At 32.6% G+C, this 15628-nt stretch overlaps 1 protein-coding gene across 1 annotated transcript; it reads right to left on the bottom strand.

Moving 5' to 3' along the window:
* Positions 1-4894: 4894 nt before the first annotated feature.
* LOC106774048 (2-alkenal reductase (NADP(+)-dependent)) lies at positions 4895-8684 on the bottom strand. The gene is made up of 5 exons (XM_014660860.2): positions 8391-8684; positions 6747-6924; positions 6056-6222; positions 5509-5591; positions 4895-5404 (listed from the first exon to the last, which is right to left on the bottom strand). Exons 1-5 carry the CDS (start codon positions 8613-8615, stop codon positions 5026-5028), a joined length of 1032 nt encoding a protein of 343 aa, XP_014516346.1. The 5' UTR covers positions 8616-8684; the 3' UTR covers positions 4895-5025.
* Positions 8685-15628: the final 6944 nt, after the last annotated feature.

Here is a 15628-nt window from a genome sequence, read left to right on the forward strand (position 1 = left end):
GGGTGGTTGTCTCCTCTTCAACAATGTTGAAGGAAGTGGAGGTCACAAGGCCTGGTAAGCGATTACAGGGACCCCGTAAGCGCTTACCAGCACAATATATCTTATCTGTACTAAATCTCGAGGACTGCTAACTGAGCCTAACTAAAATGCAACCAAGTCCTTGTAAGCGATTACCGTAGCATGAACTTATATAACAACCAAGACAAACCTGTATTTCGTACACCCATATACATAGGCTTCAAATAACTTAACTAATGAAGGAAAAATAACAAAGGGGATGCTCACCAAATTATACTTTACAAAATTATCTTTCATTCATCACAATGACATTAACTGTTCCAAATACTACTTTACATCCTTCAAATAATCCCAAATATTACAACTTAAAAAAAATTACATAAATGTCAACAAAGATTTGGACTGTAACCAGTGTATGGAGTTCTGCAGGCTATGCTCTTAAAACGCCTTCGACGTTGTGGTTCCTTCTTCTCGCTTTCATTGCAGTTATTTCTTCCCTCACTTCCAAAATCATTGAAAAATTGTTGTTCTATATCTGTTGCGCCTAAACCAACTTCATCCGTATTGACGTCGTCAAGCAGCTCACCCTTCAAACCAAATAACTCTACTTCTAGTTCTTCAATAAGCACATGTTGTTCATGTAAGACATCATCTAAACCATCATCACTGCTCTCTTCATCTACTGATGGTTTCGAACATGACACAGCAACTTCTTTCCTTGATTGCCCATACTCATCAAGCATCTGCAAATGAATGACAATTACGACCATTGCCTTGTATTAAACCATCCAGTTCATTCATAAATGAATAAAACATTGAACAAATACATACCACACCCGTCTCCATTGCAGCTTTGACAAAATTGTCCCCTACATTGACACTCATCCAATGCAAAATTCTTGGGAATTTGTGGACAACACAATTTGAAGGAATGAAACGATCACAGAACCAAACCTGAGTTACATCAATGAGGTCAATATCGGTGGCTTGAAGTAATTTCCACCAAACATAGAATGCAACAAATTTACCTTAAACACGTACACGCATCCATCAACATAGACAGTACTTGCACCTTTACCTCCTTTCCAGGCAACAAAAGCTTTGCTAAAACTACTAAGTAAATATTGATAAACAAAACGACACCAACATAAACGACTCAGATCACTTGTAGTATTAACAATTTCAAACAATTTTGGGTTTACTATTCTACTCCGACAAGGTATCAATACCTCACTTATTCCAACAATAAGGTAAAGGCTACAAACATCCATACAAGCCAAGTTTTTGTGATTTTCCATCAAAAAATTATATATCATTTCAACTTCAAATCTTCCTTTTCCTTTTCCTTTTTCTGTACCAAAGAATTTCAATAATAGACATGGTGAAGTCAATTTGCCGTTCAAGTTAATTTCATCACCAACTAAACCAAAACCTAAGGCTAAGCTCACATCCTCTTCCTTGAATTCAACAATTTTTTCTCCAAATTTAAAACCACCTCTCTGGTCGACCCATCTAACAAGTAAATCACTCAAAATATTCCTACCAATCTTCAAATTATCCTGCAATTCTGAAAACCATGCAAATGGCGTCTTCAAAATAACAGCCTTCTGCTCCTCAGTCAATATCGCATTCAAACCAGCAACAAAATTGGTTTTCATTGAATGACGCACAAATAACTGCAACAAAGAACATAAACATTCCTTTTTAAAAACACCTAACCAACAAAAAATTCTTCACCATAAACAACTAATATCATGCCCAAAACCACAAAGCGATTAAGTCACCACGACAAAGGCCATACCTTGTTTGAAGAACCGTTATCACCAGAGGAACCCATGACTTCAAATATCGAACACGTGAATTTCAATAACAAAACCCTACGATGCACAAATCACTGTTATACAAATCGCATTTATAAACTAAATAAAACAATACAGATGGACAACTTAAAGAACCACCATGTTCAAACTTCAAACAAAAACCAGAAACCACAAAATCAAAGAAAGAACAACCTTCAATGAAACGTTGCACGGAGCCCCGATGAAGCACACCGCAAACCACAAAAGGGAATCCCTACGACAGATAACGAAATCCCTAAAGATGGAAATGGGAGAACAGAGTGCGCGTTGGAGGGACAACGAAACCTTCAAAATGAAATCTTACGACAGAGAACCAACTCTTCTGCACAGAGCACTCAAAAATAGCAGGGGCACTTCAGGAAAACCAAGCCATTAAAATTTTTCATATTAAAAAATTTATTACAAAAACAACCAATGACAACGCGACACGTGGCGTTGTCAAAAGTGTTGTCAAAATATCGTTGTTGAAATATCGGGGTCCTAATTTAAAACTATCAGTTTTAAAATACTTTATGATATCGGTTCTATTAAAAATTGAAACTATAGATCCTATTATTTAGTTAAATAAATAATAAAAAAAAGACCATCACTTTTTGAAAAATTTTAAAGGTTTAATATCTCATTTAGTCCTCTAGTTTGTCAACTTATCTTATTTTGGTCCTCTATTTTGCAACCGTCTCAATTTAGTCACAAATTTTGCAAAAATGAACACATCGTATCCCATCCGTTAAGTGGTAGCAAACGGCGTTAATTTGAGCTGAGTTGGATTTTTTCTTTTTTTTATGTTTTAAAATTATTAAATCCATGTGGCCGTGTTCCTTCTTCTTCCCTCAATGATCACTCACTCCTCCAAGCATGCCTCCTTTCCACTTCCACCCTTAAACCCTCACTCCAAGACACACACATTTTCTCTCAATCGTCCTCTTCTTGACTTGTTTTACAGAAGAAGAAGATCTGAAATTCTGAGAAACGACAAGGTGTGAGAAAGTAGTTGTTGCAGGGGTCGTCCAAGGTTGAATCTTTGGCATATTTAAATGAGACCCCATCATTAAAAATTCAGTCTTTGATAGTCTTCTTCTCCTTGTTCTCATTCTCCCAAAGATGACGGCGCCACTGGATTCAGCAATGAGTCGCTGTACGGCGTTGACAGCGGGATCAGCGATCTTCACGAAACCGGAGCCCGCGGCTGCGATGAGCGGGCGTAGGATCGACTCCACTGGACCTCCATCGTGGATCGGCCCAGGAACCAATGCCTCCGGATCGGCGGCGTTGTCGGAGGCCGGTGACTGAGGCTTCGGCTGTGAGGTTAGGAACGAGTCACGGCTCAGTGACGCAACTGGCATCTCTTGCTCCCGGCTGGTGGAGCGCACAGAGAAATGGCGGCGAATTGACTCAGTGAGTTACGGGAAGAGCCAGTTATGTTTTGGGGATCTAAAGCAAGTTTTGGCAGTAATGGCAGAGAGTGAAACCGTTTAGGATTGAAGATTACAGTTCCGGTGCAAAGATGACGCGGAAAATTCAGCCCCTCCCCTGACTGAAGATGAAGTGACAGAACCCCATTTGCTGCCACTGCTCGCTCGGACAAACCCAATGTTGAGGGCACACCTCAAACCTTTTTCCACTGTTTCCCTGTTTGAATCTAGTGCCTAGTTTTATGTTTCCATGTTTCTCTCTAGTGCTGGACCGAGTATAGAAGAGAATTTTAAAATTTTTGAACTTCAAATTGATGGGAGGATGGGATTTTGCTGCTGAATCTGATTGTGAAACACTTTGGAAATTAAAAACTGAACTGGTTTTATTATTTTTGACTTGTGGTATTTGTATGTTGGTGCTGGTGATGTTGGTGAGGAAACAAGGGTGGTTTCTGTGTTAGGAGTGTTATGAATTATTGGGTGAATGATGTGATAAGGGAATTGGCCGTGTTGGAAGTGAGGAAATTTTGAGTGATTCCTTTTGATTTTTGATGATTGAAAGAGGGGTGAAATATGGTTGATGTGTTAGGCCTCTTTTGCAGGGAAATGATTGAAGAGGATGAATGGGCCGTGAGGATGGGTTGCAAAGGGATGGATTGGTGGTTGATGAATCGGTCAGAGAGGTGAGGAATTTAGCATGTGGGTGGTTACGGTCTAACACGTGTTCAACACGTGGACAACACTTAACGCCGTTTGTTAAAACTTAACGGATGTGATGAAATTTGTTCATTTTTACAAAATTTGTGACTAAATTGAGACGATTGCAAAATAGAGGATCAAAATGAGATAAGTTAACAAACTAGAGGACCAAATGAGGTATTAAGTCAATTTTAAAAATTTGTTGGACTTTTAGATTGATTAAACAACTAAAACAAAATCGAGACATGACTTTATAACCAAACAATTTTTTGAAATATTTTGAGAATTTGACAGATCTTTACACCTCGATTCTTTATTATTCGAAGTTAAAAAATATATATTACTTCGATTATTTCAAAATCAAAACCTATGTATTTATAAAATTAATAAAAATATCGTCAGTTTTCATCAAAACTGAATCCTATTAAGATACTTAGTGTCTTAATCTATTCGTGAATAATTAAGAAAATAATTATCACAGAAGTATCGCTTTTATATACTTATATATTATTATTATAATATGTACTTACAAGATAAGATTCTAATTGAGGAAATATTATTTTAACATTTTTAACATCATTAGAACACCATAAAGATCGGCATATTTGTAAATATACAGTCTTTTATCAGCTAATATACTTGTAAATATGAAACCTTATATTTTGACAATTTTTTTAATAATTTTTTGACAATAGAACATGTATTATCATTTTATTCGTCTATTTGAATTTATATTTAAAAAAATATTTAAAAGAGACCAAACACAAACTATCATGTATCATATATGTGTGTTGTCAACAAGTTTTCCAAAAAAAAGAGTTATTATTTTTTTTTTTCAATATGAAACAGATAAAAATGGCAAAGCTGCATAAACTAGAGATTTATAATCACAGAATGCCATTCATACAGTAATCAAATACTATGACCAAAAAGGGAAGATGATACAATACAACATAAAAACTAGGTTCATTGCCCAAAAGAAAACAAAATGTTCAGAACTAAAGATCAGATGCTACAATGTTTCTATTTATAGAATTTTACTCACGAGCCACAACCACCACTTGTTTTCCCACATTGCGACCACTAAAGAGGCCAACCAAGGCTGTTGGGCCATTCTCAAGACCCTCAACAATGTCTTCCACATACACAACCTTCCCTTCTCTAATATGAGGCAAAACAAACTCCAAGAATTTGGAATATGAATGGTAGAAATCATTTACAATAAACCCTTCCATTTTAATCCTCTTAAATATGAGATGTGCCAAATTTGTTACACCTTCTGGTTCAGCAAGATTGTACTGTGAGATCATTCCACAAACAGGTATTCGACTATGGAGTCTCATATTTGGGAGTACTGCATCAAGTGTCTTTCCCCCAACATTCTCAAAGTAAATATCAATGCCTTCTGGAAAGTATCTGATGTGTACATTGATATCAGCTACACTAACTTCTAACATTTTCTTTATGGAAACAAATTTATAAACTCAATTTTCTCTGTAAGGATAATGTTGCATACTAACCTTTTCAAAGCTGCATCGAGGTCTGGCTCCTCCTTGTAGTTAAAAGCTTCATCAAATCCTAACTTATTCTTCAGCAGATCCACCTGGTTGCAAGCCACATTCATTTTAGTGCATGAATTTCTAACCTTGTTCATCATACTGCTTTACAAATTACAACAATGTTTCCGATTGAAAAGGTTTCACCATCAATGCTTTCTGAAACAATTCTCTTCATGATTTTCTTTTACTGATGAAAACAAAACACCTTTTTCAAGTATAAAATATATTTTCAGAGTTAAAATTATAAATAATAGTAGTAATAACTTGCATTGACTGAAACAAACTTTATGTACTTTAATCTCTCCAACAATCTAGAAAAACCACAGAAGTATGCAACATGCCTAAAGGATTTATAATTGGAAGAAAAGAATTTTGTTGTTGTTGTACTCAGGCTAATTGAAAATAATTGTATGTTAAACAATACCATGAGTATCCTAAATGTTTTGAAACTAATAATAATTTATATAGAAACATCTAATAATAATAATAATAATAATTGAACAAATACCTTCTCTTTGCTTCCAGCACTTCCAACCACATAGCAACCAGTCAATTTAGCAAACTGACCAACAAGTTGACCAACAGCACCAGAGGCAGCTGAAACAAAAACATTTTCTCCTTTTTTTGGAGAACCTATTTCAAAGAAACCAGCATAAGCAGTCATTCCAGGCATACCTGTGACCAGAAAATAAAAGGTTATGGGTCAAAATGCCTGACAAAATTATAGAAAATCGTGCAAGAACATCCATAAGCTTGCATACAAGCTTGCTGAGATTCATTCAGAGAAGAAAATAAGATGGGTCAAAAGACTCAACTAAGTTTTATTAAGACCTTGCAGTATCATAAGCTTGCATGCAAACTTGATAAGATTCATTCAGGTGAAACAGAATGTGCATGCAGAATCAGACATGAACAAGTATCTGACATGGCTACATGTCAAGACCATTATTTAGAAGTGTACCACTTCTTAGGTAAAAATATGAAAGGAAAGATATTTATCACCACACAGAGATGTGGCTGTAATGTAACAAATATACAGAAGTAATGAATAAAGGATTAATTTCAACATATAACCTTGATTGAACATTGAAAATGCAAGCAAAAGCATTGTAGGAAACAGTAGCTGGATAACCTCCAATTTTTAATGTTCATCATTCACTAAGATGAAAATAAATTGAAATTGTTGAGGATATACGTACCAAGAATTCCAGTGTAGTAAGAAAGTGGAACATCAGTGTGCTCAATTTTGAAACATATTTGAGATGGGGAGATAAAGCTATACTCTTCCCATTTGGTAATTCCCCAAACCAAATCACCTTTCTTATAATCTGGATGTCCAGATTCCAACACTTTAGACACTCCATATCCTGTCAATGGCTGCAATATTGTTCATTACATAAGTTACCAGCCACATTTATTTTAACTTAAGACCACCTCTGTTATTGATGTTTAAGGTTTTCTCTTTTCTATACTTCAAAAATATCCATTTAGTTTCTAGATACATGATTTCAATATTTGTTTAGTTCTTATAAATATCTTTTTTAGTATTTATAAATATAATTTTTATCCTCTAAGATATAAATTTATAAAAATGGAAAGAGATTAGAAATAGTATTCATATACAAGTATCTTTTAAATATATAAATAAAAAAAAATTACTTATATATATAAACCAAAAAGTATGAGTAGAGTGTATTTGGAGTAGCTTCTCCATAAACATTTTGAAAGGAAAAAAAATTCTAAACAAAATAAGTAAAAAAAGAAGTTAATTACTTAGTTAATTTTTTTTTTACACGAATTAGAAATAAAAATTAAGAAAAAACATTGGGAAATAATTTTACAAAAATGATTTCATTACATGTCTAAAAGGATATATAAACAGTAATTGTTCATGTCTAAGATTATCTTCTCATTGTATATTGGATTACCTCTAAAAGTTATGGATAACTTTATTTTTACCTTTCGGTGGTGGTTAAAAAATTAATTTGAAACAAAATTATCTAAAAAATCACTTTTTCAAATATATGTTAATCTTAAAGTATACATTCAAATATATATTAATACAAATATCTATTTAAAAATAAATCATAAATTTAGATAAAAATGAATCCCTAAAAATAACTTTAATTTCATAAACCTAAACCAAATTCATAAATCAATAAAATCAAATCATTGCTCAATTTTTTAATTATCAACGTTTCTCTAATTTTTGCTAACTTATTTTTTAAAAAATAAATATAAATTGTTAAAATTAGTATACTAAAATCTAATTAAATTATATACACATACATATTTAGATATTTAATATTAACGTGTAATAAATAAAACCATCAAACCAAAATATTTGAATCCAGTCATACCAAAGAAAAGGTTCAGACCAGGTTACAAATACAAATTCTTTTACAATGAATAAAAAATTTAGAACTTACAATTTTAAAAAGAAAACAAAAACTACCTGACAACAAAATGTTAATTTTTTTTTCTAATTCTTCAACTAATTATGTTCTGTATGAAAGCTTGAAATTATCTCACAAACACTAAAAGATGAAAAACTTCCTAAGAAGATTGAAATGTGAAGAAACATTGAAATTTAGATCTAATTCCATCTCAAAAACATTAGCTCAATCATGATTATAATTATTGTACGAAGGTTGAAAGTAAAAGATTAAGCAACATTGAAAGATGAAAAACTTGTTCAAGAAGATTGAAATGCAGGTAACATTTTGAATGCATGTACGAATTATATAAACTTTGAATTCTTAATCATAACATTTTCAGAAGTAGAACAGAGCGTTAAAATGTAGAAAAGAAGCGCAGTGGTGAAAAAAAGTTTGATGACTCACAGCATCAGGTGTGTAGTGATGATACTCATCAATGAAATCCATCTTGATCATCAGGACTCTCATGATAGGGTCGCAAGAGAGGTAGAGATTCTTCACAAGCACCTTATCAAAACCTTCTGGAACCTTCAATTTCACCCTTCCTTCCACAATTTTCATGTCTGATTCCTTCGGAAAACCAACCACATAGTTTCTTAGAACCACTCGCTTGTTCCTCACTTCCGCCATTGGAATTCGCCGGTACAGTGATAAGCTTTGTGAGTGCGTCGGTTATGGAGTCTCTTCGCTCTTCCCGCTGCTTCCAGTATTAGAAGCACTTATATAGGGAAATGATTAGGGAGAAGATGGGAAAATCAAATGCTACTTTTTTATTTTTATTTTTTATTAAAAACATCTTTTTCTCCTGCCACAGTTTTTATTTTTTATTTAATTAATAGTATTATGAAAGGGGTTTAAAAATAAAACAATGGAAATAATTATAAGATTTAAAACAAGAGTTACATCCATTTGTATTTATTTGACATTAAAGATAAAATAATTATAAAAAAATAAATTTTAATATTTTTAAAAAGAAAAATAAAAATAAAAAATAGTAATATAAAAAAGTTATATGTCTCTGTCTTTGGTTTCAAAACGTAAAAAGTATCCTATATTAAATTTATTTTTTTAATACAATTTTATTATTTATTAAAAAGAGTTACTGTGATTTTTTTATTATATCAACAATAACCCTTTTTATATATAAAGATTTCTCCTTTTAGTATTTGTATTTGTTTTCTAATTTCACTCCTTAAATAAATCTTTTCAATTAAAATAATTATTTTATTAATTTTATTCTTTCAATAATAATATTTTAAAATTTAACTAATATTTTTTGGACCTAATTATTTTGTAATAATAAAACTACTAACAAAATAAGTAAATATTTACAACAAAATAACAAAAATTAGTTTAATTTTACAATACAATAATAATAATAATAATTTTACTATTTTTTATTATAAAAAAATAAAGATACATCACATGCATTTTTACTAATAATATTAAAAGATAATAATATTACACAATGAACACTTTTTCTTTTAAAAACAAAAACATATCATTCTATTAAATCATAATTCTCTACCATAACAATAATCTAATGAGAAAAACACTATACTTTTGTAAAATATTAAAATCACGTTGAATAAAGAAATTAAAAAAGACCTAAAAATATTGAAAATAAAAGAGATATTAATCGAAAATTTAAATTTAATTTAATTAAAATGAATAAAAAATATTAGAAAAGTAAGAACTGATCATGATGCACGTTGGTAGTAGTCTTCAATTATTTCCCACTGAAGATTCAAACAAAAACTTTGGTAGCCATACAAATGTCACAAACTTTGTGGTGCTAAAAACTTTCCAAAAAACTGTGATTCTCATTTTCCATTCTTCTTGATGAGTTGATTAATTTGGAAAAACAAATAGCTTTCTAGGTAAGAAACTTTTTCTTCTACCTAACACGTGTAACTTATGTTAGACGAGTTAAACCTTTTGAAATTGTGGTATAATCCCTCAAAATAAGGATAATTTAAATAAGTCTATTAAATTTTAAAGAAAAAAAAGTTAGATTAAAAATGAAAAATGTTTGTACATCTATGCTTGTCAATTATTACTATAAACTGTTTTTTTAGCAAATAGTTACGTTTTAATATATATATATATATATATATATATATATATATATATATATATATATATATATATATATATATATATATATAGCATCTGTGAAACTATCCCAACTAGTTTGATTTTTTTTTTTTCTTATAAAAATTTATTACATTTTCGTATTTTTATTGCTTGAAATAAAAATTAGTTTCTATTTGACATGTAAATTTGATAAATGTATATGTTCTTTATTTCTTATGTAAGCATTTATTTGAAGAAGAAGAAATTCAACCCCCTTTAGTTATAAGTTTGTTCAGTTTTATCGTTTTTCATATAACATAATTCTTATAATAAAATAAAATACTAAAAATGTCTGTTAATAATTAAATCGACTGATTAAGTTGTATAAAAACAAACCTAAAGAAGGGTATTTGCAAGTTGATTCTTAATATAAATTGATTTTGTATTTATTTTTAATAAAAAAATATTTGTTCAAATGGAGGAAGATATGTGCACAATAATAATGTAACTTTATTTGTGAGGGAGATTCTCGAAAAGTCTACCATCACACAACGGGATCAAGCTATTATAACAAATATGAATTTGTCCTTATAAGGCTGAGAAGACTCTTTAAACTTCTAGCAAAGATTTTCTATATTTTTAGTTATTTCAAAACTTTAAAGTAACTTCCAATGGGGAAGGAGTGGGTTTTCAACTTCATGCTCTAAAGGCGAGATGTTCTAAGTCTTTGTCTTTTTAAGATCGAGAAAGAATGTGTTTGTAAAAAATATTTTAATGTCTAAGTTAGTCGATTACATCATATATCAGTCAATTATATGGACCTAATTGGACCCAATGACCCATTTATCTCATGAGCCAACTGTTTGATCCAGATTCTCCTAAGTTAGAGAGTAATACGTCATTAGTTTTGTTATTTCGAAAGGTAGTCGGACGACCAACTTATGTTTGGGTAGTGGTGATCATATAGGTCAACTTGTGGTCGAGTAAGTGTGAGTTAGTTCACCATTAGCTCTGGCAGGCAACACATAGTTTTGGTAGGCGGCACATAGTCCTAGTAGACAACACATAGCTCTCGGTAGATGACGCATAGTCTTGTAAGCAACATCTAACTCTCAATACGTGCCCCTAGCCCTAAGTAGATGACACCTGACTCTTAGTAGGCGATACATGACTCTTGCTAAGCGACACACAACTCTTAATAGACAACACTTGGTTCTGGTAGTCGACACTTATTTTTGATAGTCGACACTTGGTAGGAGACACCTAGCTTTGGTAAGTGATACTGACTCTAGTAGTTGGTGCCTTGTAGGTGACACCTAGCTTTGGTAAGCAGTACCTGACTCTAGTAGTCAGCACCTAGGGTATGTGGCTTAATTTGTCCTAGGACAAAATTAGTGTTGATAAGGTCGAACGATAATTAGCCATGTACATTACACCAAGCCCCACTCTTCTCGTGACTTGAAGGCACATGAAGAACTTTAGTAAAATAGTTGTAGTTGGTCTTCAGTTTATGAAACATGACATCCGTAGTAGGTACTCACTAGTCATTTTGTAGAGTTTTACAAATGCAATAACCTTAAAGGTTTAGTAGCCCTCCACCTTCGAGGAGCATAATGACAAAGAGGTCTGAATAATGGGATGTAAGGTTGACTAGATGTGAGTGGTGAACAGTTGTTAGACAACACATAAAGCAAAGCGAAGAAGCAGAAAGTGCCTTCGTTTAATAGTCGTTTCTTCCTCTTGCCTTCTATAACTTTTATTTTTAGACAGACATATGTTGAGATTGTTGACAACACAATTTCTATATCAATCTAGTTTTTGATGATGACAACACATTACTTAATAACAAGTACATGTTGCTGCTGCATTACATGTTCTTATGCTGATTAAATTGTTATATCTGTTGAACATGTATATGTGTGTACTATGATACGTGTTCCTATGTTGATTGATTGATATATTTTTGGAACATGTGTATATGCTTTAATGTGTTGTGTGTTATGCATCATTTCATATGTTTTACTGCACATGTTTTAAAGCAAGAAATCACAAGCACTTTTATGAACTTATTCTTGTGCTACAAAGTTCTAGTACAGTCGACTACATTACTAATGGATTTGATTATGCTAAAATCTTTGTGCAGATTTTGCAAATCAGTGTTGTGTGTATTTTTGAGAAGAAAATAATTTCAAAATGTTTTACATGGTTGATGTCGACTATGTGGTATACATATTCGACTATATCTGTTGTTTGATTTGAAATTCTGTTATGCTCATGCACTCCAACAACTATATTTTTAAAAGTTAGTTGAACATTGATGACTTGGCCAACTGTATTAAATGTGTTATGTTATTTGTTGACCATAGGCTACTAAGTTGACTGAACTGTTATAATTGTAATAATACAGTCGACTGAATTAGTAGCACATTCGACTGAGAATCTGACTGATTAACAGAAATCTATAAATTTACTGAACACGGGTTTGTTCTAAGACTTTTGATGATCTGATAATTTCATTTTTGTTTCAGATTTCTCTTAGCTCCAAGAATTCTCCAAGAAGACGGTGGTGATCTTTCTTGAACGAGATTCATTAAGGAGACGTTGTCAACATCTGCACAAGAAGGTGCTTCTGTGATTGATCGCGAAGGCTTGGCATCCTGTGAAGACTGCTGAATTGTGATCAAGGCTTGGCATCCTGTGAAGATTGTTGGAATTGGACCTGTAGTGATATAGGGGGATAGTTCACTTTGAGGATTGTTCAAAGTGGTGTTTCAGATTGCAGAAGAGGGGATTCTTGCTGCAAGTCTGGTTTGGTTTTCTGTAGCTATATTTTGGTTTTGGGTTAGAGAGAAGATTTATATTTTTGACGTGGAGGTCTTCTATAAATTCTTTGTTATAGTGCATTTGCTTCCTGGGTTGGAAGGACATTGGATGTAGGCATTGTTGGCCGAACCAGTATAAACATCTGTGTTTGAATTTCTCTATCCCTTATCTTTTACATTCCATTTGACTCTATTTCTAACGCAATCTATTACGTTTTTTCCGCTGCATACATTTTCTAATTGCTTGCATTTCAAGAAACTTTAAAAAGCTTTATACTTTGTTTGCAAGATTGCGAAAAGAAAGTGTTTTTGAAACAACACCAATTCACCCCCCCCCCCCNCCCTCCCCTCTTGGTGATATAAAGAAGTCAACCTGTTTTCCAACAACATATACATAGTCAAGCATAACCCCATTTTTGTACAATTCCTTCAATGACTGTTGGAAAAAAAAATTCTAAGTTACTTTTCTTCATCTGGGGCTTAATAAGGTAGGGAGAATATGAATATGAGAGTTGTTCAACCGAGATCGGCAGGGTAGGCGACATGAGAGGGTTGTTAATTGAGTTTTTAAATTGAGGTCGATCGTTCTTTTGCAATGTGGTCCTTCTTTTGATTGCAAAACCCACACAAAAGATTACCATTGTTGCCTCTTTTGTTAGTTATTCGCTCCATAAACATACATAGTCAATCTTACAAAGGAGGGAAATCCAAAATGGTCCAATGATTCCTTCTCTACTTTCTTCTTTAGTTAAGGAGCTTCCTTCACAAGTAAAGGAGTTTCATCCGCTAGGCATATGATTCCTCCAAGGCTCGTGGATTTTTTGACCCTATTCCCTACCTATAAATAGGTGTTTCTACTCTCCTCCAAAACACACCTTCACTCACTATCGTTTTTTCTTCTCATTCCTTTTGTCTTGAGTTCTTTGCTCTTATGAGCTTGCTTGCTAGTCCTTGTTGCCACTTGAGAAGTTTCTCTTATATTTGGGGGGCTTACACTAACACACTCCAAATAATTCATTAAAGGCAATGATCATCCACACCTTACACCTTAGGAAATTGATCTAGTTCGTATTCTCGTCGACATTTTACAACAATCTTAGGGACTTTTGACTGACAGTATGAACATCGATAACAAATCTACACCAGAGAAACCAAACGATGTTTCTACAACATAGTGTACTTTTGCGATACATTTCCTAGATGTTTTGAAAATTGAAGTTTTCACTAGTAAAAAACTTTAACATTGGTAGGAACACATGCCTACCTTGTTAGACATGTATGGAGTTGCTTTCACTCTTGCCCCTTCCTAATATGACTCTAATACTTCTACAAAACAAATTGAAGATTTATGAATAAGGTATGTCGTCACACCTTGCTTAGTGCATTATTTAACCATGTGTTGGTTGTGTATTGCTTTTATAGAGAAATAAAAGATATTTAAGATTCTCTTATTTTCAAATAAACTACTAAATATGTCATTAGAAGAAGATTCGTTATAAAAAACTATTGTTGGGAGATGATCAAGGATAAAAACATTAAGGTTAAGATGAATAAATACCATAAACTATTTAAAGATATTAAAGTAGAAAGCATAACCCTACCCTCAAGAAGGAGGAAACTTGCTTTGTCTGTGGGAGGCCAAACTAACATGCATCTCAATATAGACATAGGGTCAAGATTAACAATCCTCCTTAGGAAAATATAATTGAGGGGAATATATAATTGCTTTAGTTGTTTTACAAATGAACCTTGTGACCAATATGAGCAAATGAGTGATAGATTCTACGACTACCAAACACGTATGTGAAAGTGCGTTTTTCTCCTAACTAATGTGGGGATGGAGAAAAACAAGTTTATCTTGGTAATTTCAAGAAACTTTTGTTCTAAGAAAATGAAAATTTGTTTTAAAACTCACATTTGAAAAGATTATGGTTTTAAACAATGTGCTACATGTGACATCTATTAGAGTTAATTTAGTGTCTCTAGCATGATTGATAAAAGTTAAGATTAACGTGTCATTTAAATCTACAAACTTGTTACGACAAAGAATGATGTGTTTACAAAATAGGATACTACTTAAGAAGGTCAATAAAACTCCCAATGAGTTGTGGAAAGGTTTTGAGTCTAAAATAGATTCTAAAACTTCCAATATCATGTTTTTAGGCTGTGATAAATTTCGTATTTTGGTCAACAATTATGTAAGTGTGAATTTGATTCAAGTAGGGGGTTACTCCCTGTACCTCCCCAATTTCATCCCCTACCCCCCCATTCCATTTTTACCCTTTGCTCTATTTATTCTATTCCAATTTTATCCTTTAGCAAAAATTTATATTTAGAAATAAAATTTTATGATTTTATTCTCCCACCCCCACATAACCTATTTATTCTTTTTTTTTATCTTCATGCTTTCATCTTTACGCTTTCTTCTTAAGAATTCTTTGTTCTATTTTTCTAGAAATTCTTTCTCCCATTTTTCTTGTATTTCAAGTGATAATTGAGATATCGATTTCTCCTGGAAGAATTTGTCTTTGAATTATTATATCTCTGCATTGCATTAGTGGTGGTGTATCCAACCTTTAACCAGCGATCCTCTTCGAGTCGAGGTTAGTAATACTTTCGTAAAACCGCTAAACAGATGGCAACTTCCGTTTACCCTTAAACGGATGTTGACATTCGTTTACCCTTAAACGGATGTTGACATCCGTTTACGGATTCCCACATCCGTTTAAGCGTTTTCTAGATTAT

This window comes from Vigna radiata, chromosome 9, assembly GCF_000741045.1.
Source record: "Vigna radiata var. radiata cultivar VC1973A chromosome 9, Vradiata_ver6, whole genome shotgun sequence".
Classification (NCBI taxonomy): domain Eukaryota; kingdom Viridiplantae; phylum Streptophyta; class Magnoliopsida; order Fabales; family Fabaceae; genus Vigna; species Vigna radiata.